Consider the following 23,947-nt stretch of genomic DNA (forward strand, 5'->3'; position numbering starts at 1 on the left):
AAGAAAAGTGATAAAAATCTTGTTAACAAGGAAAATAGTGCAAATATAAGTAGAATTCTTGTTTCTTAACTTTGCTGAGATACTCCTTTTCTTAATTATCAAAATAATAGTAATGTTTATTATAATAATATCTAAATCATTTTTATATTGTCAAATAGTAATAACTTATCAAACGAATTTTAATTTGACTTTTAAAATTACTTGGAGAGTTAGATTATGAGTGTTAGTATGCCTAGAATCTGTATAGTTTGCTGCTAGTCAAACGGGGGTCGATGCTATGATATGTTTCTGTTTTAGGCCTTATTTGTTATATTGGGCCTAGCCCGCCGTTTCTGTGCTTATTTATACAGAAGTAGGGCACATAACTCTGTAATGTGAAACAATCTAAATATAATCTGTTCTCTGTTTCCTGTCGTGGACGTAGTCAACACAACATTGGTAAACCACGTAAATTTTGAATTTTGTCTCTTTAAGTTTATACTACAACAGTGAGTATATTTTTATTTCATTGGCAATAATAATTTTTTTATTCTAAAGTTGTCTAAACCACTACAATTTCATCTTCTCATAGTTTATTCTAAAATTACTTGGAGTATAGTTGCAAATAATAATATAATATAATACCCTTCTCCGTCCGCGAATAAGAGTCTCATTTCTCTATTTTAGTCCGTCGGTGAATAGGAGTCCCGGTTCATAATTATCATAAATGGTAAAGAGACCCCACATTCCACTTATACATTTCACTCACATATCATTTGAAACTAATATATACAAATAAGACACATATTCCACTAACTTTCTTCTACTCATTTTTTTTAATATTTCTTAAATTTCGTGCCGTAAAGAAATGAGACTCTTATTCTTATTCTTGGACGGAGGGAGTACAGACCAAGTACTAGTATTAGATATATCTTGTACGATACAAAATGTGTCAAGTCAAGCATATTTTTAGGCATTTAACTTGTAAATATAACACAATTTGAATGTTACACGCTCGAAGGGTGTTTTCCTAACGGTTGCAGGAAAAGAACATTGTCAAAAGTTAACAACACGTTTTTGTAGATTCATAGTTGAATTTCATTGTTCAAACATCAAACTCGTTTAGTGAAAATTGATGAAACAAGATTACAGATTTCCCACATCATGATTTACTTTTCTAGCAAAATTATATTAGTAATATTTAAAAAGCAAATTTAATTTGGATCCAGTTCAAATAAAATTCCAACCCTTGATGCCCCAAAATCAAGACTTTTAGATATTTAAATAGCTAGCATAGTCAATACGATGTGGAATTATAACAAGAAAAATGGGGAGGAAAGAACACAAACACAAAATAAACTTTAATTTCATACAAGTCAATTCTAAAATTAGACTTTTTTAAACAAGTGAAGTAGAAAAATAAGCCACACGAAATTGGAGAAATATCACAGAAATGGGATCCAAACAATTGCAGTCAGCCTAGATAGGGTCTAATTTTCTTCCATTATTCTATATTCAAAAGCATGAATCATCAAAATCCCACCTAACTAACTAACTCTCTGATCAGTTACAGATGCCCCAAGAATTTATTTGATGTATATAATGTTACAAAAATCATACAAAGATTGAATCATGCAAGTAGTTGAAGACAGACCTCTATATTCGATATCCGATATCTGAATCAGATCTCAGGGGCTTAATGAATACTTTCCGGGCTCGTTGTATGTCTTCTCCAACTGCTCCACTTTGATAATTTTGAAACCTCTGATCCTCACTTCTTCGGGCACTGAAGTATCCTTGTAATCGACTTTTTCAATGGCCCATCCGGCGTTGTGCACAGTTGCTCCTACTTTAACCTGTTGTGAAAATGACCAGTGATCAGGTTCAGGTTCCTTGTATCGTCAAAAAGAGCCGTTGTTGGCAATTGTGAGATTTACTGTAACATACCTCAGCATCGTCAACAGCATCGATAACTAGAGCTCCATCCAAGGCAAGATCCTGGAGAAAGATGCTTTGGCCCTTAATGGCAATGGTAGATCTTCCTTCCGGTAATACGAGAATGTAAGCCCCCATTTAGGACTCCATGCAATACGAGGCCATACGTCCACCTCCTGCCCATTGAATACATCTTGAACTGGGTCATTCACCTTGAAACCAGCCTGATAATGCAACAGCATGTTCAGTTGCAAGCTCAAACAACAGATTGGTAATGAGAAGAGCTTTAATTCTTTGGTAAAGCTAAGATACTTATGGGTAATGAACCAAATAGCAATCCAGTTTTGTGAGATATTGTTTTCTCTTATGCATACAAGGAAAAAATCATTGATATCCACAATGAGCAATCACTTGAAGGGTAAATGAAGAACAGAAATATTAATTTATTGGTGGGAAGAATCTAAAAGAACTACATCATTGCAAAACATATTTTTGATTCATGACCATAAAATAATGTTTACGTATAAACCTTTATATGCTTAGGGAAAATGTAAGAAACAATGACCATCTGGTAAAAAAATGATTCATGGTATAATTTGTAGCGGCTAGATTTCGTAAGAGTACGCAGTTTGTTACTCCATGGTAGAGGAAACAAGATTACGGATAAACCTTTATATGTTTAGGAATTTTCAGTATAATACCTCTCTCAAAATAAGGCTGTTTGCCTTATATATAGCCATCTCCCCGGAAGTAGCACTGTGATATGGATTGCCTTTAGGTACCTTACGAGTGAGATCCAAAACATTTTCAAGTTATATCATGCATAAAGCACAAAAGCAGTTTACAAGAGTTTCTGCATGGAAAGATGATTGAGGTTAACTAATAAATAGTAAAGAGAATTTGTGGAACAAATTGTCTATCCTCGCATATTTTCTAGAGTCCCACTGTAGGACAGAATAGTGTAACTTCAATAACTTCAAGTAGGAAGTTCTCATTTTGTCTCATTCAGTCAGCCGAAGGATAAATGAAACAATGGCAAATTTCCGAGTTCATAGAGTGTAAAATGTTGAAACAGGTCATGCTACAGAAGATTTTTGTATACGAGACTGTGTCCTCTTTCGTTTGGTGTTCGAGCAGAAGGTAAGGCATTTGCAGCCAATGAAGTAATACTGGAGAAATCCAAATTTGTATGCAAAGCTCTTATTTCTGAATTTTGTTCCCACTTATGTATATGATCAGAGCATAGGTTATATTTAAATAATTATCTCTAAACAATAAATACACAATTTACTTCTGAAATAATATATCAGATTTCAACATTGTTACCTGATAATGCTAAGATAAATATATAGTCATACCTTAGCCGCATCCTCAGGGTTATTCTTGACAGGTGCATAAGCAAGCCAAGCTTCCATTACCTGAATAGTATAAACCACATATTTGTTATGTCAAAGCCAGAACTTACAGCAGAGGGCATTAGGAACAAAGAAAAAAGATTCTTGAAATTTTAGAATTTAGGGGTTATGCTTACAGTAAATCCAACTCTAGCTTCATACATTCCAGCCGAGTAGATGATTTGAAAGCTGTTTTAGTAGAATCTTTGTATCTGAAGCAGAAAGTAAATTATTAAAATCACAGCAAGTTCACAAGACCCTGGAAGGGCTCCCTTGAAGCAGAGAAGAAATATAAAGGCGATGTAAGAGAGATAGCTCACTTTGGATTAACAAATTCCTTGATAGAACCACCTGTTTTTTGAAAGTTCTTCCAGATAAGGGCCAATTTCAAAAATCAACTACATAAGAAAATGTAAAATAAAATATTCAGAATACTAGATATGCAAATGCATTATTTTGGACGACTTCATGACTCATCACACTAACACTGCTAGATCAACTATAGGCATTATTGAAAACCGCATGATATCATTACTCGTCACACTAACACTGTTAGATTATCTGAAATAGTATAACAAAGGTAAACACAATAGTTTCGGACGATATATATACACTCGTCACACTAACACTGTTAGAATATCCTGTTTCGTTGTTCACATCACCATCAGGATACCCTGACGGATCAAGTTGATTGTATTCCACATTGATCACCATTGACCTCCATGACCAAAATTTATGCTTCAATGTGTCAATAGAATGGTATAAGAGAGTCGCCAAATAATGTTATTATAGCAATCGAAAGCTAGCTTAATTAATGATGAAGACAATCTGGAATAAAATGTCAGGAGCATAAAAGGCAGACTATGTATTCTTCTCTTTTAGGAGGGAATAATGGATGATGTGTTAGATTGCATGGTAACTGTTAAGACTTTGTCTATTCATTAATAGGAAGAAATATCCACAAAAAGAGGCTGCAGAAAAGCTAATTCCCAACGCAAGCATGTGATTTCTACTTAATATATCACCCTTAATGATGAGCATACAATATCAAAATCTTTATGAGTGAGCTTAGTAATTCCTCCAATAGCTTCCTTAGCTTTGCGGGAAACTGCAAGAGAATTAACATGGTACTCTTTGATGGCACTGACACCCAATGCAGATGGAACTGCCTGTAATGGTGGATCAAGAAATGTGAACAAATTAAACATGAAAATAGACATTCATAAAACTATACACAATAACAAGAATAATTAGCTCCAAAAATTAACGTTTCAACCGAACCTTGAATAGAAGACCATTAGTATCTTGGAAAAATAAAACCCATTTGCGTCCAGCAGCGTGCCTGGAATGTAGAACAGAGGATGAATCATAAATAAAGATTTGAACATGATGGAGAAAAAACCACTAGCATCAAAACAAGAAACCATGTTTATACCATTCTTTAAGAAGACCTGTTGAATAGAGAAGTAAATGAACATCACCATGACCATGAGGCTTTGTCTGTAGAAGAGTTGGACAACATTCCAATAACAGTTGCACATCTGAAATAAGCTATTACATTATTTGGTTCATAAGATTGATATGCAAAAGAAAAGACACCTGAATTTGGAACTTATTATTTGGATCCACAGCCAGCCTAGCATCATTATCATCTAAACAAGCAACTTTCTCCTGGAATATCCAAAGGAAGCAATGAAGTTAAAGGTTAAGTTCAAAGCAGTTTAAACTTCACTAAATTATAGGAGTTGATAATTTTGCAGAAAATCACCTGCTTCATCATTTTTACTTGGGAAGGTTTCATCCCAAAATAAGCATTATCCTCTAAGAGCTTTGTGGTACGTGAATGAGTATCATCAGACGTCATAATGACCAAAGGAATTTCGGTTGGTCCTTCACCTAAATTTGTAAGAATACAAATTAATGAAAATGTAGTGCTGTAAGAAACACGTTCCTGTAGTAGATTCTAATGGCAGAGCCACCTGCAAGGGGTAGAATAATTATAAGTCAAATGAACTGAAGTTGATCATTTCCTGTTGTAAGCATATGAAAAGGTTGTCAATGATAGTATTAGATAATACACATAAGCACAGCAATCAATAAAATTTCATAATCAGAACATCAAATAGAATGATTAACACCAGAAACAATTGCATAATTTAATGGAACAATTACACTACTTCCATCAATGTCTTACCTTTATACCATCATAGTAGCCAAGACGCTCACCAAGCCCCCCAGCAACAAGGACAAATGCAGCCTTCCTTGCCTCACGAACACCCGCATTCTCAAATTGAATGAAATTTTCATCACCGAAATTCAAAATTTCTCCTGATGGTACCTATGTTTCCCAAAGTTTCATGCACAACATATGAAAAAAATCAGGTGAAGACAATATTTAGTGAGCACACCCACTCTCAAGATTAAGTGATAAAACAGGTTACGTTGCCAACTGAAGAAGCAAAACTAAATCTACAGTTCAAGGGATTCCTCAAAAAAACCCGGCAGTTTGTTGGAGGGAAGATATTTGAATCCAGTCAAGATCAAGGAGTAATGAAAACACAAAGTTCCTCTTAAATTCCATAGAAAAGAAAGAATCCGCATATGTCAACTCTTTAGCATATCAGTCGAGGAAAATCTAACTTACTGAAGGAGAAAACCCATCAGAGGGGTTCTTTCCAGCCTTTGAGTCCGCCAAAAGTTCCCAAGCAGTTGTGATGTAAGAGGCTAGGCCACCAGGGTAACTTGCATTAAGACGAGAAACCTACAAGATCATCAAAAGACAAAAGACTAAGTGCCAAAAACTTTATCAGAACCAACAAACATGAAAAATCAGCTCTAGTTAAAAAAAAAATCCTCATTTAGCAAAAGGTACAAAATATTAGTAGAAAATGTAAAACTATAGGTGTCCGTTAGAGATCACTTCACTATAAATGTTCAAAACTCATGTGTCAATTTTGTGATCTAAATTTGAAGGATCTCTGCATATTCAATTGTTATACTTAACGCACCAATTTTTTTTCTAATAATACATAAAGAAAGAACTCAAATTGATGAAGTCTGATCTCTGGAATGGAGAATAACCAAAATGCTAAACCCAAACCTAAGTTTCATCCAAAGTTGAAAAGCCAATTCATAATCAATTCAAAGGCAGGTAAAGCAATCACAGCACTGTAGCTAACGACCTGATCAAAAAACGCACGCTTGCCATCATCATCAACACCTCTTCCTTAAATATTTGCTAAGAGATTTGACGGGATGTGAGAGTTGAAGAGTACCTCTTCCTTAACAGATGTAATCTTTGTTTATCCATGAAAATTCCAGAGAGATAACGATCAGTATAGTTCAAATTCAGGTACAACGTGCCCGGTCTGTATTCATGGTTACAAGCATTTTTCCAAGAAATGAATACTTGTATAAACTGGATCAACAAACTTCATTGACATGGTAGGAAATGAAAATGAACTTCAATAAGCCAATCGATGAGAATTGCTCGCATGCTGGCATTGATATCCTTTTGCACTCTCTCCATGAAGCCAGCAGAAGGCCTTTTCTTTGCCTAACAAAATACTAAAATGAATAAGTAACTGTCACTGATTAACAAACTCAAACTACCTCAAGTGCTGCCACCGCATCTCACTTGTATATAACCTCTGCAAAGATAATAGCAGACATGCTTTAAAATTTGCTTCCTCAAAGCATTATAGATCAAGCAAATTCACATACCAAAGCACAAACCTGAAACCTTTCTCTCAATGGAATCCATTGCAGCTAGGTCATTATTATCCACATACTCGGCATCAGGGATTCTCAAAGAATCGCAAGTGGACATGGACTCAACCATTGAAACAACCTTAGGATTTGGCTGAAACAGAATGCTTACAATTTAAGTAGTACATAACACCAACATAAAAGTCAAGATTCAATTGAAAGAAGCCTTGTTCAATAAACGATTACATCTTTCCAGTTTCACAGTCAAAATGCAATTCTAAAAGCATTCAAGAACAGTAATTTTTCGGCAGTCTTAATAAAAGATTTAAATCCTACAAAGCAATAATAGGAGAAACTATAAAGACTAAAGCTGCCATATGTGCTTTTTTGAGAAATTCAGGCCCTTCCACTGAGATGAAGCATAGTTAGTGAACACGCTGCAGCAGCTACACCAAAAATAAGTGCTTTCTTGACAGGTTCATAAGCAAGTCAAGCTTCCATCTGTTATGTCAAAAGTTAATTCGTAAATACAAATGAATTATAAAGTTTTACACATTATGCCAACAAATGAAAATTACCAAAAACATCTGATCAATCAGGTCCAACGCATATCCGCAAATACAGCATACGTTTTGTTACACCTGCACAAGATAATAATGAATGAAATAAACATTCTCAAAGCCAAAAATGTAAATTAAAACTTACGAAGTCTTTGCCTCTCTTTCAACCATGTAATCATCAAAGGCACACACAACCTCCCTAAACAATTCAAGAAGGACTTACATAACACTTTCATGGATGGCCAAATCTATGCTTGTGTCAATCTGCAATCTTATCTGTAACACACATACAAAAATAAATATTCAAATGTTAAACTTTTTTATAGTAGTAATTATGTACAGATATGCAGAATTGTACTCCATCATACATGTTTTATGCAATTTTGCCAAAAACGAAGTTTGTCAATCCCTTCATCGGAGTAAGAACTATTTCCATGATTCAAGACATATATCAACTTTCCATTTCCAGAATCATTAACTCGTTGCATCCAACCAGAGGTAAAAAAATTAACAAGATTTAACTTTATGCATTCATTATTGCATATCATGCGGTTAACAGTCCTCATAAAATTTATCGTGTCCCACGTATCCCAGAATATAGCCAAATTCAGGAGCCAAGTTCCTAGCTTTCAAAATATATTATGTTTTGGACTTCCTAATACACAATCATAAATGGACTTTTATTTATGCTACGCATGGCAACTACTTTTCTTTTCAATATACCATATAATAATTCTTGTAATTAATCAATGATGTGCAACAATAAAATAAAATAAGAGCTAAACTATAAAATTATTCATATAATTATTGTGCTAATTAATTTAGGTTATGATTGTGTTTGATGATTTTTTTATACATAAAAAATATATAATGAAAATGAAGGTGACAAATTTAAGTTAAATATCATACTATTATATCTATTTTTCAGCATATTTAATAAGAAAAATATAAGCAATGCCATTAAATTGAAAAGATGATTACAGATAAAAAATACGTAGAAAAATTATAGGAATATACTAGTACACTACGAGTTTATAATTATGTATAGGATTTCCAATTTTTTGGATAGTTTCCATATTTGAGGATATAATTTTTTCATAAAAAATTTAATGTGTTTAATTTGCATATCTTGTTGGAAATAAGATTCTTTATAATGCCATTTGTCTATTAATTGTTAGTACGACATACCACATCATCATGTGAACTTGGTATGCCTAGTCCACTAAATTTTTACTCGGGACGGAGGGGTATGTTTTTAGCTTCTCCGGTGAAATAGGCTGTATTTTGTGGGCCAATAATTTCAAACTACATGTTATTTAGTACTAGTGTTAATTTTCAATAATTAAAAATAACTTTATAAATTCAGATAATATGTAATAATATAACATTTAATTTCTACAACTTGGGTTCTAGCTCATCGGTGAAATGGGCCAGATTTTGAAATATTAAAATAACTATGGAACAAATATTAATATTACCAGTGATCTAGTTGCAAAAAGCATAACTTCTCACAATCTTCCACAAATTTTGGAATGGAGTAAGGAGGAGTTTTCTGTAAGAACGGATACGATAGCACCCATCTTATTAACTCATTCAGGTCGCTGATGATGTCTTGAGTCCGCTTTTCTCTACTAGAACTGTTTCCCGAATCACTTGTCATATTAAACAAGATTCCCTTCAGAGTATTGTCTTGTGTCTTTTTGATTGCTACTCCATTTAACAGATTTCCGTGAGATTTTTCCTTAGCGTGGAGTGCTCTAAGACCACGAACAATGGGGCCAACAATAGATTTAAAGTCATCCTTGATTGTGTTCCACCAAATGCTGGAATCATTTGAATCACAGTAATATTTAACTGCACTCTTCTTCCATTTCTTTGCATCACCCTGACCCGATTTATCCTCCAACAATTTCATCTTGAGTCAATCATTCAAACTCAAATCAATTTTTTCTGTGATGATAATCGAATTCTCTTGGTCAAAGTTTATGACCTCCACGGTGTTTTCAAATTCTCTGAATCTCCGTTGTCTCATATACCAATCATAGTCATTTTGAAAGCCGGTGTACGACACAAAATCATTAACATTTTTATTGTTTGATGACATGTTGGTTGAGACTTTCATGTAGGACTTTCCGAGACCATCATCATTCCCTACTCTATAAGACACACCTAAGATCAAGACTGGCCGTTTTATATCAAAATGATGATCTTGCTGTTCAATCTTCCTTGGGGTCTGATCAATAAAGTAAACCAAAAACTTCTTTTAGAAAAGAGCTTATCTAACTCAGTAAAAATTGGAAATGCAGATGTCTTAATAATGTTAGTCATTCATGTACTTTTGTTTGGGTTTGGATAATTATTGGGTTGGATAGCCATACAAACTCCTAATCAATTACTATATTTTAAACAACAAAATCACCTCACTTCTCAACATATTGTTCGGCGGAGCCAACAAGGCTCCACCCCAAGCCTAGCCACCAACTAATTAAACCCCACAACTTGCTCATATAAACAACATGCTCAATGTCATGACTATCATTTGGGTCATGATAGGAAAACAACAAAAATGTGCACATATAAACAATTATATATTAATGGTATTTATACAGTTATGTGTTTATATATATTTTTGTATAATTGAATACATAATTATATATTGGTCAACATGTATGTTTCTTTTATTAATTTGTTACTAAAATACAGTAATAGGTTGAAAGTGCATGATTCTTATAGGTTTGAGAAATACCTTTCTGGCCATGAGAATAAACAATTTAGTATACTTCTATCTTGTGCGGATGATGTTTTTGTGATGAACCTGCACAAAACAAATTATCTTACTATGTCAATGTTGACACATTCTTTCATCGGAAATTGAGAATATATCTTAAAGCTATTTGGAAATTGGATGGTTCTGTATTGTAGCAATATAACATATAAACTATTACATTTATTATCTGCAATATATTTAAACATGGTCATGCTTTATAAAATGAGTAAAATAAGTAAATGTTAACTCAAATAATAGATGACTTATTTAAGCTTTTTAAAATTAAAAGATCTGAAAAATTAACAAAGAGATTAACACATTCTACATTAAAATTAAGTTACCAAGAGAACAATTACTATATAATTCTAAAACCTAAACTGAAAGTGCTATGCTAGTTCAACCCATAAGTCTTTAGTACAATAAGAAGTACAGTAATTAATAATTTATGCATTAACTTTGAACTTAATTTTAAGATCCTTATTCAAAATGCTGAAACATCAATAAATATCTTCATAATTGTACTAGAAGTGAATGGGAGACATATAGGTGGGTGGAGGGGTCGACATACTAGAACTGAATGTTAAATCTTTTTATTCTTTATTTAATTATGCGACTTATGCATGCCTTTCAATGCAAAAAACAAAATACAACAACGAAAAATATAACTATTTTGATAATAAGCTAATAATCATTAAGAATTAAGGTTATAATAAATTCTCCAAAGCTAAAATTTTCCTTCCTTCCTTTTTCAACAAAAATGTGTTAAATTCTTTTATTTCTATCTAATTGTTCGACTTGTGCCTTTCTTTCTATGCTAAAACCAAAATATAACAACGAAAAGTATAACTATTTTGTCATAATTATTTTATTTTTCAAATCTGCAATGTCTAATATTTATCCATATTAAAAATAAAAAAAAGTATGTGTAGCATTTAATTTAACACATATTGACTTTATGAGTTGACTATGTAAAAAGTAAAAATTACTACCCATTTAACTAAAGTACTGAAGCAATCAAATAATATAATTCTAAAGTCATAATAATCAAATAATATGAAAAAATAGTATCATTCTTGGCAATCATCATCCATCATCAAGTATTTTTAAGTGTGCCATACTCTAATTGTTCAGTTTGTGTTTAAATTATCTCTTCGATGGTCGTTAATGTTGTATAGACAGAAAAAATACTTTACACATAAAATGGGTATTAATTGGGTATTCGAATACACCTCCAATACCCGATATTTCAAAATTTATTTTATCCAAACCCATAACCAACCCGGTAAAATCAAATATCGGGTATCCAAACCCAATACCCGATATTTCAAAATTTATTTTATCCAAACCCATAACCAATCCCGTAAAATCAAATATCATATATCCAAACCCAATACCCGATATTTCAAAATTTCTTTTATCCAAACCAGTAAAATCAGATATCGGGAAAGGGCAAACCCAACCCGATATTCGTATTTCCACCCCTTGGTGGGTGGGCCCCATGAGAAAATTATGAAGCAGTTAAATTTTTGTCCCAATAATCATAGTAATGGGCTTTATTTTATGCAAAATATGACAGTACACACTTAACATACCGTGGGCACGGCGCTAGCGACAGAAGCAATTTCAACAGCCTTAGCTCCCTCCCTCACACTCCAAATCCAAAACTGTGACACAAAAACCAACTTTACATAAGAAAATAATGTCATAACCAGATTCCACTATTATTAATCTACGAGTAAAGTTAAAATTTGATACGCCAGAATACAGATATGGTCCAAAAGTTCAAGAAAATAATGTCAAAACCAAATTCCACTATTATTTATCTACAAGTAAAGTTAAAAATTGATACACCAGAATACAGATCTGGTCCAAAAATTCATTTTTATTATTGTAGATTCAGTCCTTTTTTTTGTTGGAACCATCAATTTCTAACGGTCAGCGTCCAATTGTAATATCAATGCTCTAAATTATAATTAGAGTAAAAGGTTAATTTTGGTCCTAATTGTATTTTGAAGAAAATATTTATCGTAATATCAATGCTCTAAATTATAATTAGAGTAAAAGGTTAATTTTGGTCCTAACTATATTATCAAAATACGGATTTACTCCAAAACATTCACTTTTTGAAAAACAGGTCCATAACAAATGGAAAATATCGACGAAGTAGTCCTTCTTTTTTTGGTCACATGTTTATGATCAAAACTGACATTTACTCTTATAATAATAATAATAATAATAATAATAATAATAATAATAATAATAATAATTATGTCGCTGATTGAAAAATTGACATTTTGCATAAAATATGTGTAAAAGACAAAAGAATAAATCTGAAAACATGGAGTATTGTACTATTGTTTAGCATAGAAGGATAAAATTAATTGTCCATAAAATATACTGTATAAAATAATTTTTGTGCAAAACTAGTTACTATATGATATGATAGTATTGCACATGGCTTGACTGATTTTTTAGTAAAATTAATCGTACCGATTTAATTTCTAATTTTAATTCTTTTCTATAATCCATTTGTTTGATTGAAAAAGAGAATTGTATGATTCCAAAAGTCATTTTTTGTAACCCTAGTTTAAGTCCAAAATATACATCAAATCTGCCCTTGTTATTTCACATGTGACACGTTCCTGTAGTAGATTCCATGTAGTCCTGTTCCTGTAAGAAACACATAAGTCAAATGAACTGAAGTTGATCATTTCATGTTGTAAGCATATGAAAAGGTTGTCAATGATAGTATTAGATAATACGCATAAGCAGTGGCGAAGCCAGAATTTTAAAGTTGGGGGCAACTTACTCTTCGTGGTTGTGATATATTTTTTTCTTTCTTCATCAACAAAAAATTAATGCAACCTAAGTGGAGACTTCGAGAAAGATGGATAATATGTGCAAAATAACTTTAAAATTGAAGTTACTGGAGCAAAAACTAAGGATAAGACTAAATAAAAGGAACTTTGTGAAGCTAAAACGAACAAAATATAAAATATCCTAAGCTAAAAATAAACAAAATATAAAAAATCCTGATCATTGTGGCTTATGGGATTCGAACATTGAATCTGATAGAAAAGGGCAAACCCCAATCAACCACTTGAGTTAGGCATCCACCTTTGTCATATTGATATAAGTATATATAATATAGTAAATAATGAAATTGGTGGGGGAGCATGGGCACCTTTGGCCCTCCACATAAGCACAGCAATCAATAAAAGTACATAATCAGAACATCAAATATAATGATCAACTATAATGAGATTTACTGTGAGGTCATATAGGTAAAAGTTAACCAGGCACCAATATTTCGACCCTCGGGCACTTATCAGAGATGAGTTTTTGCAATAAAAGTGGCTATTTTTGCTAAGAAATTGGTCTCAGCAGTAAAAATATGGTCTAAGCTTTTTTTTTAACAGCTTAATTCTGTGAAGAGTTAATTTGAACTGTGTACCTCCAGAGACCATACACTGACTATCTTATCGCCCCCTACACAAAAGACAGAACATACATAAAGAATCAATCTTACACATGCATATGTAGCTAAAATTGAGAAAAACGGGGACCACAAAGACAAATAGTACATGATTCCCTTTAAAGCATATATATGAATAAGCGAACTATTGTCATAGGTGGTCAGAACATCTAGGACTTGTTTATATAATTCAACCATGAAAAAATCTTATTTATCAATTAGTATTGTGTATAATCCAAATCTTCAAAGCATATTCATATGGACTTAGTATCAGCCTTCCCCTTTCAGGTGAGATCAACCCAGCTAGGTAATAAACTCGAAACATATCACCAAATCAAAAGAAACAGACAATGATCAGACCCTATTTATTCACAGTAAGCTATACCCTTTATGAGATTTTCAGGGGTGGGAGCACATGGCAATCAATCCAAATGATATGAATCTAAACATCAATTTGAGAGTGTTCTTTAGTAGTATGTAGATAAACATGTCGTAGCAGGTTGCAATGTGAATTTAAACACCAATTTGATTAGTGATGAAACCAAGATGACCTTTCACTTCTAGACATTTGAAATCACCACGAGTGATCCCATCAACTACATCTCCTTCAACCCTCAATCTCGCATCATCCCTCTCAGCCTCTTCTTCTCCCTTCGAGCCATGGCCCGTTCCATCAACCATGCAGCATACATCACCTAGTACTATATAACCACCCGATTCTTGATTCTTGTTCTCATTTTTCAAGGTGAATCCAATATCACACTGAGGTTTAACAACCAGCCCCCTCAAGCATTTCCATAGCTCAGTTGCAAGAGGCCGATGGCCAGGTTCTAACCCCAGACATCTGCACAAAACATCCAGCAACGAAGCAAAATCCGATCCCAGTCTGCTCTTCAATAACGCAGAAACTTTCCCCATCCAGGCTAGGTACAAACCATCATAATCACAACCCTTTTCGTCTTTAACAGCATTAACCACATAATGCAAGAACGACTCCATTTCTTCCTCAAAAGAGCTTCCAACAAGAACGCAAACCAGCAAAGACGCAAGTGACCAAACATCTGAAACAGGACCGACTTTAGACACATTTCGCGAATCCAACTCAAACCCCGCCTTCACAAATAACTGCAACAACACCTCAGGACAAAGAAACACAGCGTTATGCTCCAAGAACATATCTTTCAAACCAAATTCCACATTCTTGCTCACTCTCCTACCGCTTTTCAAAACCTCGCTTAAGTCTACACACACCCGACCAAAATCATCGAAACCGAGACAATTCAAACTCAGGTAACCAACAGTTAGCCCCTCTAAATGCAAGCGCATCAAAATCTCACATATCTCTACACCAACCACTCCCCAAAACCTAATTTCATCAGCAATGAGCCTCTCCTCTTCATCCTTCCTTCTATTGAAAACACAATCAATAAAGCTAGACGAAGCAAGCTTCTGGCAAACAATGTACACGCTCCTATCCTCCTCATTACACCAAAACCCAAAGGCCTTCCCCAAACTACTCACTCTAAAACAAGCTTTAAAAACAACCCCCAATTTATCCCTCTCATCTTCTCCCATCCCCCACAAAAAAGTCAGAATTCTCGACTCATAGCTTGGCTTGATTATCTCAGAATCATCCTCACCCCCCATAAAAATCCCAACTTTAATCAGACCCACATGATCATTCTCGCTAAAAACACACCCCACCACACGATCACTCTCAAAACACCACAAAACCTTTCCATCCAGAGGCCTCCCACCAATCAAAATACAGTCTTTTGGGAGTATCCATCTCCCCCATTTGCAATAGAACTCGTAAGGCCACGGCTTCAAAACAGATGGAGAATAAACCGATTCTGCGCCTTTAAAATCCGGCGGAATTGGTGTCTTCTCCTCGAGGGGGCGGGTGCGCTGGAGGAGGGAGGAGAAGTAGAGGAGGTCGAGATTCTTGGGGAGCGAAGAGAGGGAATTGGGCAATTTGAGGAGGAGGGTGCAGACGGTGCAGCGGATGGTGTTGGGAAATGGGCGGGGGAGCAGCTTTAGGCAGACTTCGCAGGTTGTGTGGCCGCAGCTGAGGACGCGAGGGATTGCTGCCGTGGCGTCGTATAGCTGCAGGCATACCGGGCACTCCTGCGGCTCCGGCGGCGGATCATTGACTTGCATATTATGCCAAAATAAATATCAGAATATTTTGAAAATTTGATTGAAAAATTAATCTGTTTTTATCGCCCCTATTTACGATTTTGCCCTTGGGATTTACTAAAATATTTATGTTGGTTTCATCTCGTTGTACTTTGTGGCTACCTTTTCCGACAAAATTTTGACCCTTTGTTGATTGTCGATGGTCGGGCAGGAGGCACCAACAAAGTGTGTGTAACGATTTCCGACTCCTTGATCAAATACTTTTTGTTGTCAACTTAGGTCGTAGTGGAAGCCGCCTTCTTCCCGTTCCTTTTTTTGAAGAGGCTTGTTGCAACGAAAGTAATGGTTACATATCGGATAATAAGATGGTGTGTAATCCGTCTCCACGTTCCAACTCCCATAATCATTCAGATCTAAACCCTCGACAATATTGATTGAAACTCCGTTGCCCAATTTGGTACTCGTCCGCAATTAAATTACTTTTATTTTTCTATTCTGATGTATCCACAATTATATTACCAATATATGAGTAATTATTTTCATTTATTGTAAGAGGTCTCCATACTCCAATAACTCGTTACTCTTTGCATTCTATTGTCACGTTCCACTACTTTTTTTTATCCATTTTTTTCACAAAATCAAATAATTTATTAAAACCTGAATCAATTAATCGTGGATGTGTAGAGTATTATTGGAATCATGATTATTGTGATCTAGTGTTTTTGATAATAGAATCTAATGGATGAAATTGAAGGTGAATAATAAGAATATTTATGATTGGAAAAAAAACCCACACCAACCCCTCCCAGAAGTAATCGCGAATCAACGGGATAGGATCCTCTGCTGTGCCAAAGAGCACAACAGGAAATGATGTGGTTAAAACGCATAAAATTGTGCTTGAAACGCAGCAGCAGCCAAGGTATCTTTAGCAAATGTAGTATAAAATGTGAAAGGTGATCCCTTCCGGAGTGACATGTCCATCGAGATGAGAATGATAGAAAGTCAAGAGTGTTTGACTTAACTATCCGATTACTAAACAAGTTATATCCCTCCTTATTAATTGTGTTATTAATTTATTTTGGTAAGTATCAAGATAATTGGATCATTTTTAATAGACTAAAATTTTTCATTCACAGTAATTTCAAGTTGTGAGTGTTGCCAAACTCCCATTGTACTAGTATCTTTTTATCGAACCATAGGCTAAATGTATAAGTAATTTTTTAATTCTAAACTTTCAAAGTCCACTTTTCTCTTAGTTTTCCTGAAAAGGTTTGATGGATAATTGTAAAAAAAATCAAAGAAACGTATTTGCACCAAATCCAATGCATCTTAAAGACTAAAGGCCAAAATTGGTTATGAACATATGATGATTTTATGTTTTTGGTCCTAAACATTATCTTTTGAATTTTGTGGTCCTGAACATATGGAAATTTGATCATTTTGGTCATCCGTCAACATTTCCGTTAAAAACTAACGGTCAACGGGTTTAATCCTGATTTTAACCGAATTAAACTTTTAATTTTAACTTTTTTTACTCCCTAATTATTTTTATAAATATTATTTTAAAATTAGAATTATTCTAATTATTTCCCAAATTAAAATTAGAATTAATTATTACAATTATATATTACAATTATACTCCTACACTAAAACGACAACAAAGAGAAAATTATTTATTATCAATTGAAGATATAAATAACACTCGGTTCTCTAAATTAATATTACAGTTTATAGATTTAACTATAAACGCGTGAGTAATTTTGTAGAGATGAGAAATTATTTATGTGATTTTAATAATAGGAAATATTACGAAGATTAAATTTCCAATTAAGTAAATCTAAGTATAGATTGCATTGTGATAGTTGTTTAGAAATTCAGACTTACAGCATTGAAACATTGTCTAGTTTTGATCTTAACTATGCAAAAACATGGATTTCCAAATGCAATCTGCAACAAAATAATAACCTCTCAGTTACATTACATGACTGAAATGCTTCTTGCTCAATTTGTAATGTGGAGCCATTGCTATCCGGCTGAGTTGATCTCTCTCGCATCCCTATGTTTCGCAATAAGTACAAAGGCAACTCATCAACTTTGCCTCTCTCGAATCCCTATGTAACGTATTAGCAAGCTAAAAAAAACCGTGGTTATCATGCTCTTTAGAACTTCTTCTTCTTCTTCAAGGTACCCAGTGAAAGAAAGTTAAACAAGCTCAATTCGAAAGAAAGCTTTCCAACTGTGCAAATTTCAAGTCATTATGACACAACATTTTTGGCACGTTTTCAGCCATCTATTGTTAGAACTACATGAGAAATAGATGCTTTAGTCTTTTTATCTTCCATATCACACTTGGGAATCTAAGAACAATCTCTGATGATACAAACAAATCTAAGGTATGCAAATATGACATGTTCCGTACAGATTCTCACCTTAGACTCATTCAAACTCAAGTACCTTAAATGAATTAGTTCACCCACCTTGCTTGGTAACTTTTCCCCTTCATATTCACAACCTTCTATTACAAATATCCTCAAGCATTGTGATATCTCAAAGTTTTTGAATCTAGCCTATCTAAACCAGATACACTACCATGTTATAACTTATGGCTAATTTGCTTCAGAAATTACCAATGGATGAAGGTATTGCTAAGCCCACGCCAATCGAACTTGTTAACGTGGAGTATAGGTCACTGTTGCTTCATGCAATTGAACCATACACCTCATAGCAAGTTCAATAAGATATATTTGAGTCACATCTTTAGAGACTGTTAGGTCCTTTATCTTGGTATGCAATGAAGCCTTCCGCCATCTATAATAAACACAGTTTCTCTAAATCAATCTTGTGACCCTCGGGGAAACATGCTAAATAGAGGAAGTATGGTCTTAAGCAATAAGGTAGGGCATCATAGCTCAACGCCTACACCTAATTTACTCCTTTGCATTCTTCAACACCATCTCCACACCTCAAATATGATGTCATGTTCACATTTAACCTTCTCCATTCTGCTAAAGTTCGTTCCCTTTTTGCAAAAAATCCCTCTAATAACCCAAACTGATAGTGGTAACTCTTCACAATTAAAGTAAGCTCGATTCGGAAGCAGCGTGCTAATTTCAAGTATTCCGATAAAGAATACTTTTGGCACATTTTCGGCTGCATTAGAGATGTTTTAGTCTTTTTATCTTCCAACTCACATTTGGCAATCTAAAAACAAACTCTAATCTAAGGTCTATAAGTATGAAATAAATGTTCAATACAAACGTTGGAAGCTCTCTCACTTACACCCTCGACACCAAAAGTTGTATGTTTTCTTCATGCCCACAAAATCATGCTCAACCTCATGAGCATACGTCTGTCTCAGCAAACGTTGTCTCTCATCTTCATGCTCTGAAAGAGATGAGCTTTCTTGTCCCAACTCCAACTCTAACTTGTTAGTGAGGTAAGCCAAGGCTGATATTATGCCACGAGCCACTTTCCTCACAAATGATGCAAATGTACCCTTGAAATTTATCCTTGAGGCTCCTCAGCCCCCTTCGCTTTTGGATTGAACTTCCACCGCATACATTTCAAGCGGATTCTCAGCTTTTTCAGCAAGTTCTTAATCACATAAATAATTTATCCTCTCTATATCTTCAATTGGTAATACGTAATTCTCTCTTTGCTGTCGTTTTAGTGTTGTATAATTGTAATATATGTAATATTTTCTTACATGGTTTTAGTGAATGAGTACATTTTTTACACTCAAAATTTGCCATAATATCAAAAGGCTATTGTAGATCAAAAAATATGCTAAAGGTGTACTCTTTCACCATTTGGGTATTTACCCCCAATCAGGGGTGTACTTTAAAAAAAATTAACTCAAATTAGAATCACATTAACATCCTTCCAACCATATGCTGCCACTTGATACGTATAAACAACAAAACAACATTATTAAGCAACAAAATTAGTGGATGACATGTATGGATTTTCGTTGATTGCATAAAATTAAGACTATTTATGTTGCATTAAATGCAATTTATTTTGCACTGTAGACTAAAGCAAGTAGAATAATATGTCTACAAAATAATAAGATATTTTAATTAAAATAACTCAATTTAGTAAATTTAAAAAAATAATTTTTAACACTCGTCTTTTTCCTACTCTTTGGTACGTTAAGTTTTATTTTGAGAACGAGTGCGTGTCAGACATTAAATAATATTATCTCCATCCCAACCAAAATGATACACTTTCCTTATTCCTTTTCCTTTCGTTTGAGTTTTTGAATTGTTCAGGTACCCTTTCTGTTAATTGCCAAAATCAGATTTGATAAGAGAGAATTAAATTTCCATTCATAAATTGAGTTAAATCTGCATATACTTGTGACCAACCAGGTCTACTATGTATTGAAATCATGAATTGATTATGCCCGGTCAATGGACTTTGACCAATTAATTAATGTGACGAGACATTTGATTTTGTGAAATTAAATGATATAGCGTCGATCTACATTTTACGTAGATAAATGTAGTATATTCACTTTCTCAATTCCGATTTCCAGTGAGTGAGAAATAGTGGATTAAAGTGGGGCATAAATAGCTTTTAATAAAGCTAGGAGTTTAAGCTTAGGGAGTAATTAAACAAGTGTTAATTATCCCACATTGGAGAAGAGACACATCTTTTAATGTGTATAAATTAAGTGACTTTATGTTACTTAATAATTATAGTGGACCAAGATGGGTGAAAGAGCCCACACGCGCGCGCACACGCGCGCCGCCGCCGCCGCCCGCCCGAGCCTGTGCTCGTGCTCGTGGGTGTTGCCTCGGGCCTCGATCTCGATCCCGGTCTTGGACTTGGACTTGGACTTGGACTTGGACTTGGACTTGGCAATTGGTCTTTGGGTGGTCTTTGGGCTTGGTCGTGTGGTTGGGTTCGACCCTAGGCTGGTCTAGTTCTTTTTGGACCACCACCGTTTCCACGTCAGCGAGCCAAGCGGGATGACACCTCGTAAGTATGACGCGGTAAAGCCAACGTGGCTGACACGTGATAGTCCACGTCGTGAATGAACCTAGAAGCTTCTAGATTCAACCTCTCTGCTCCATAACGGCTTGTAACGCCTCGTAACCGACGACCGTTACGGTCTAGCAATGATGACAGCCATTATGGCTGTTGACCCCCTACAGTGGACCGAGCCTATAAATAGGCTAGCCATTCCATGCATTCTACACACTAGAATACACAAGCATACTGCATCATAAGCTTTCTCCCTCTCCTGCATTGCCTTTCTGTCGAAGCTCTGCCCTCTCCTCCATCCAGTTCGTCGGAGCTTTGCTGATAGCGGTGCTGCTTCATCAGAGACGTTGCCGTTTTATCTTTGGGGACGAAACGCCAATCCGAAGAGCACTACCGGGGCGTATCTCGTCTTGCGGAAAGAGGACTCCTCGACTCGGCTAAATACTTTACGGTTTACTATTTTCGAATTTGTTTTGTAATTTCGATTCAGTTAATCTTCTGTATTCCTTCTTTTGGGTTGTATTACGCCGGGCTAGTATCTCTTATATTCCAGAATCTCAACAATTGCAAGACGAGATAGCTTGCCTTTGAAGGGATTGAACCTTAAACTGAACATAAAACTTTCGAAACTTTAATCACTTTGCTGGAGATGTCGACTGAATCCAACTCTGGTGCTGCCACCACTCCGGCCTCAACAACCGCCCCCCTGGCGACCACTGGACCGGTCAAGACGTCGTCAATTCCGACGATGATCCCAACCCCCGGGTTCACCTCCTCATCAACAAACCCTTGGGTGTTCATTAACCCCTTTGGGTCCTCTGGCGGATCCACCTCGGGTGGGTCGGTTGGTTCCACTTTTAGTGGTTCCTAAGGATCCTTCAATGGATCGAGTGTTGAGGCCCTCGGGTCTCACACGGGTGTTGGGGCCTTCGGGTCCAACACGGGTGCCGGTTCCTTCGGGTTCGGTACGACCATGGCGGGCTCTATGCCCAACATGAATGGTGGGGGCTCTATGCCCAACCATACTGTTGGCTCCTTCAGGGGCAACGAAATTGGTTCCTTCAATGGACCAAGTGCGGCACCTTTGGCACCAAGAATGATGCCACCCGCCGAGAAGCCACCAAAATTTAGAGGATCGGACTTCAAAAGGTGGTATCAAAAGATGTTGTTATACTTGACAACATTGGGCGTCGCCAACTTCCTCACGGAGAACGAGCCGCCCGCGCCAAGTGATCAAGAAACAAGGCTCGAGATCTTGGCGGACTATGAAGCATGGCGCAAAGGAGATTATCTTTGTAAAAAATTCATTCTAAGTGCTTTAGATGATAGTTTGCACAATGTATACTCCATTGTAACCACATCCAAAGAAATGTGGGAAAGCCTACAGAAAAAGTACAGTATCGATAATGCTGCAGGTACTGAACATGTTGTAGTATCCAAATTCATGGACTACAAAATGGTCGACTCTAGACCAGTTATGGAACAAGTTCAAGAGTTCAAGATGATCATCCACGGACTCGTAGCTGAAGGGATGAGCTTGCCCGACAACTTTGTACGGTGCATACTCATTGAGAAGCTTCCTCCTAGTTGGAGGGACTTCAAGCACTACCTCAAACACAAGCGAAAGAAGATGAGTCTTGAAGATTTGATCGTGAAGCTGCGCATTGAAGCGGATGTGCGCAAGAGTGATCAGAAGGCTAAGGGCTTTAACCCCCTTGATGCAAAAGCCAACCTGTTGGAGCGGGGAGGTCCCTCCAACAAACGCCCTCGCCCCAGCCGTCAAAATGACAAAGGGAAGGGCAAGCAGCCTACAAAGAAATTTGAAGGCGAATGCTACAGGTGTGGCAAAACTGGCCACTTTGCCAAAGACTGCCGAAGCAAGAAGAAGAAGCCGGCAGCCCACGTCGTTGAGAAGGAGTTCAATGACTGGGATGAAAGCGACCTCATTGATGTGGTCACTGAAGAAGTCAACATTGTTGACAACAAGGGCGGCTGGTACGTTGACACCGGCGCTACTGCTCATGTCTGCTCAGAAAGAAGCAAGTTTGCCTCCTACACTACTGTTGAAGGGAGGAAGATCAACATGGGGAATCAAACATCCTCTGAAGTCCTTGGCATCGGAAATGTGATCCTCATGATGACGTCTGTCGTCACGATTACGCTGAATGATGTACTGCATGTCCCGGACATCCGCAAGAACCTTGTGTCAGGATCAATACTAGTTAATAAAGGTTTTAAACTTGTATTCGAGTCTGATAGGTTTGCATTGTATAAGTTTGGGAAGTCCCTCGGAAAAGGTTATGTAACCGATGGACTTTTCAAGCTTAGTGTGGCAACTCGAAGTGTCACGAAGCCATTGGCTAATAATAATAAAGCATCTGCTTCCTCTTATTTGACCGAGTGTTCAAATTTATGGCATTGTAGATTGGGACATGTGAATTCAAAAGCCGTCAAAAGATTAGTAAACTTAGATTTACTAAAGGCGATTGAAGCAGGTAGCCAAGACAAATGTGAAATATGTCTTGAGGCTAAAATGACTAAGTTACCGTTTCACTCAGTTGAACGGAAAATGAAACCCCTTGAATTAATTCACACGGATGTATGTGATTTAAAAATGGTGCAAACTAGAGGCGGTAAAAAATACCTTATCACCTTTATAGATGATTGCACGAGATATTGCTACATTTATCTTTTAAGAAGTAAAGATGAAGCAATAGAAGCGTTCAAAAATTATAAGAACGAAGCTGAGAATCAACTTGGTTGTAAAATCAAAGCAATTCGAAGTGATAGAGGAGGAGAGTATGTAGCCCCGTTTGAGGAGTTATGCAACGCAAGTGGTATAATTCATCAAACAATTGCTCCATATTCACCACAATCTAATGGTGTAGCAGAACGCAAAAATCGAACTCTAAAGGAGATGATGAATGCGTTGCTACTAAGTTCAGGACTACCACATAACATGTGGGGGGAGGCTATCTTGACAGCCAACTATATCCTAAAC

At 35.7% G+C, this 23,947-nt stretch overlaps 1 protein-coding gene and 1 pseudogene across 1 annotated transcript; both read right to left on the minus strand.

Moving 5' to 3' along the window:
• Nucleotides 1-1,413: 1,413 nt before the first annotated feature.
• On the minus strand, nucleotides 1,414-9,491 carry LOC121780144 (annotated as a pseudogene).
• Nucleotides 9,492-12,953: 3,462 nt separating this feature from the next.
• LOC121780146 lies at nucleotides 12,954-15,978 on the minus strand. The gene is made up of 2 exons (XM_042177664.1): nucleotides 14,370-15,978; nucleotides 12,954-13,013 (listed from the first exon to the last, which is right to left on the minus strand). The coding sequence occupies exons 1-2, from the start codon at nucleotides 15,976-15,978 to the stop codon at nucleotides 12,964-12,966; spliced, it is 1,659 nt and encodes a 552-aa protein (XP_042033598.1). The 3' UTR covers nucleotides 12,954-12,963.
• Between the last annotated feature and the right edge of the window lie 7,969 nt (nucleotides 15,979-23,947).

This window comes from Salvia splendens, chromosome 19 (assembly GCF_004379255.2).
Source record: "Salvia splendens isolate huo1 chromosome 19, SspV2, whole genome shotgun sequence".
NCBI classification, from domain to species: Eukaryota; Viridiplantae; Streptophyta; class Magnoliopsida; order Lamiales; family Lamiaceae; genus Salvia; species Salvia splendens.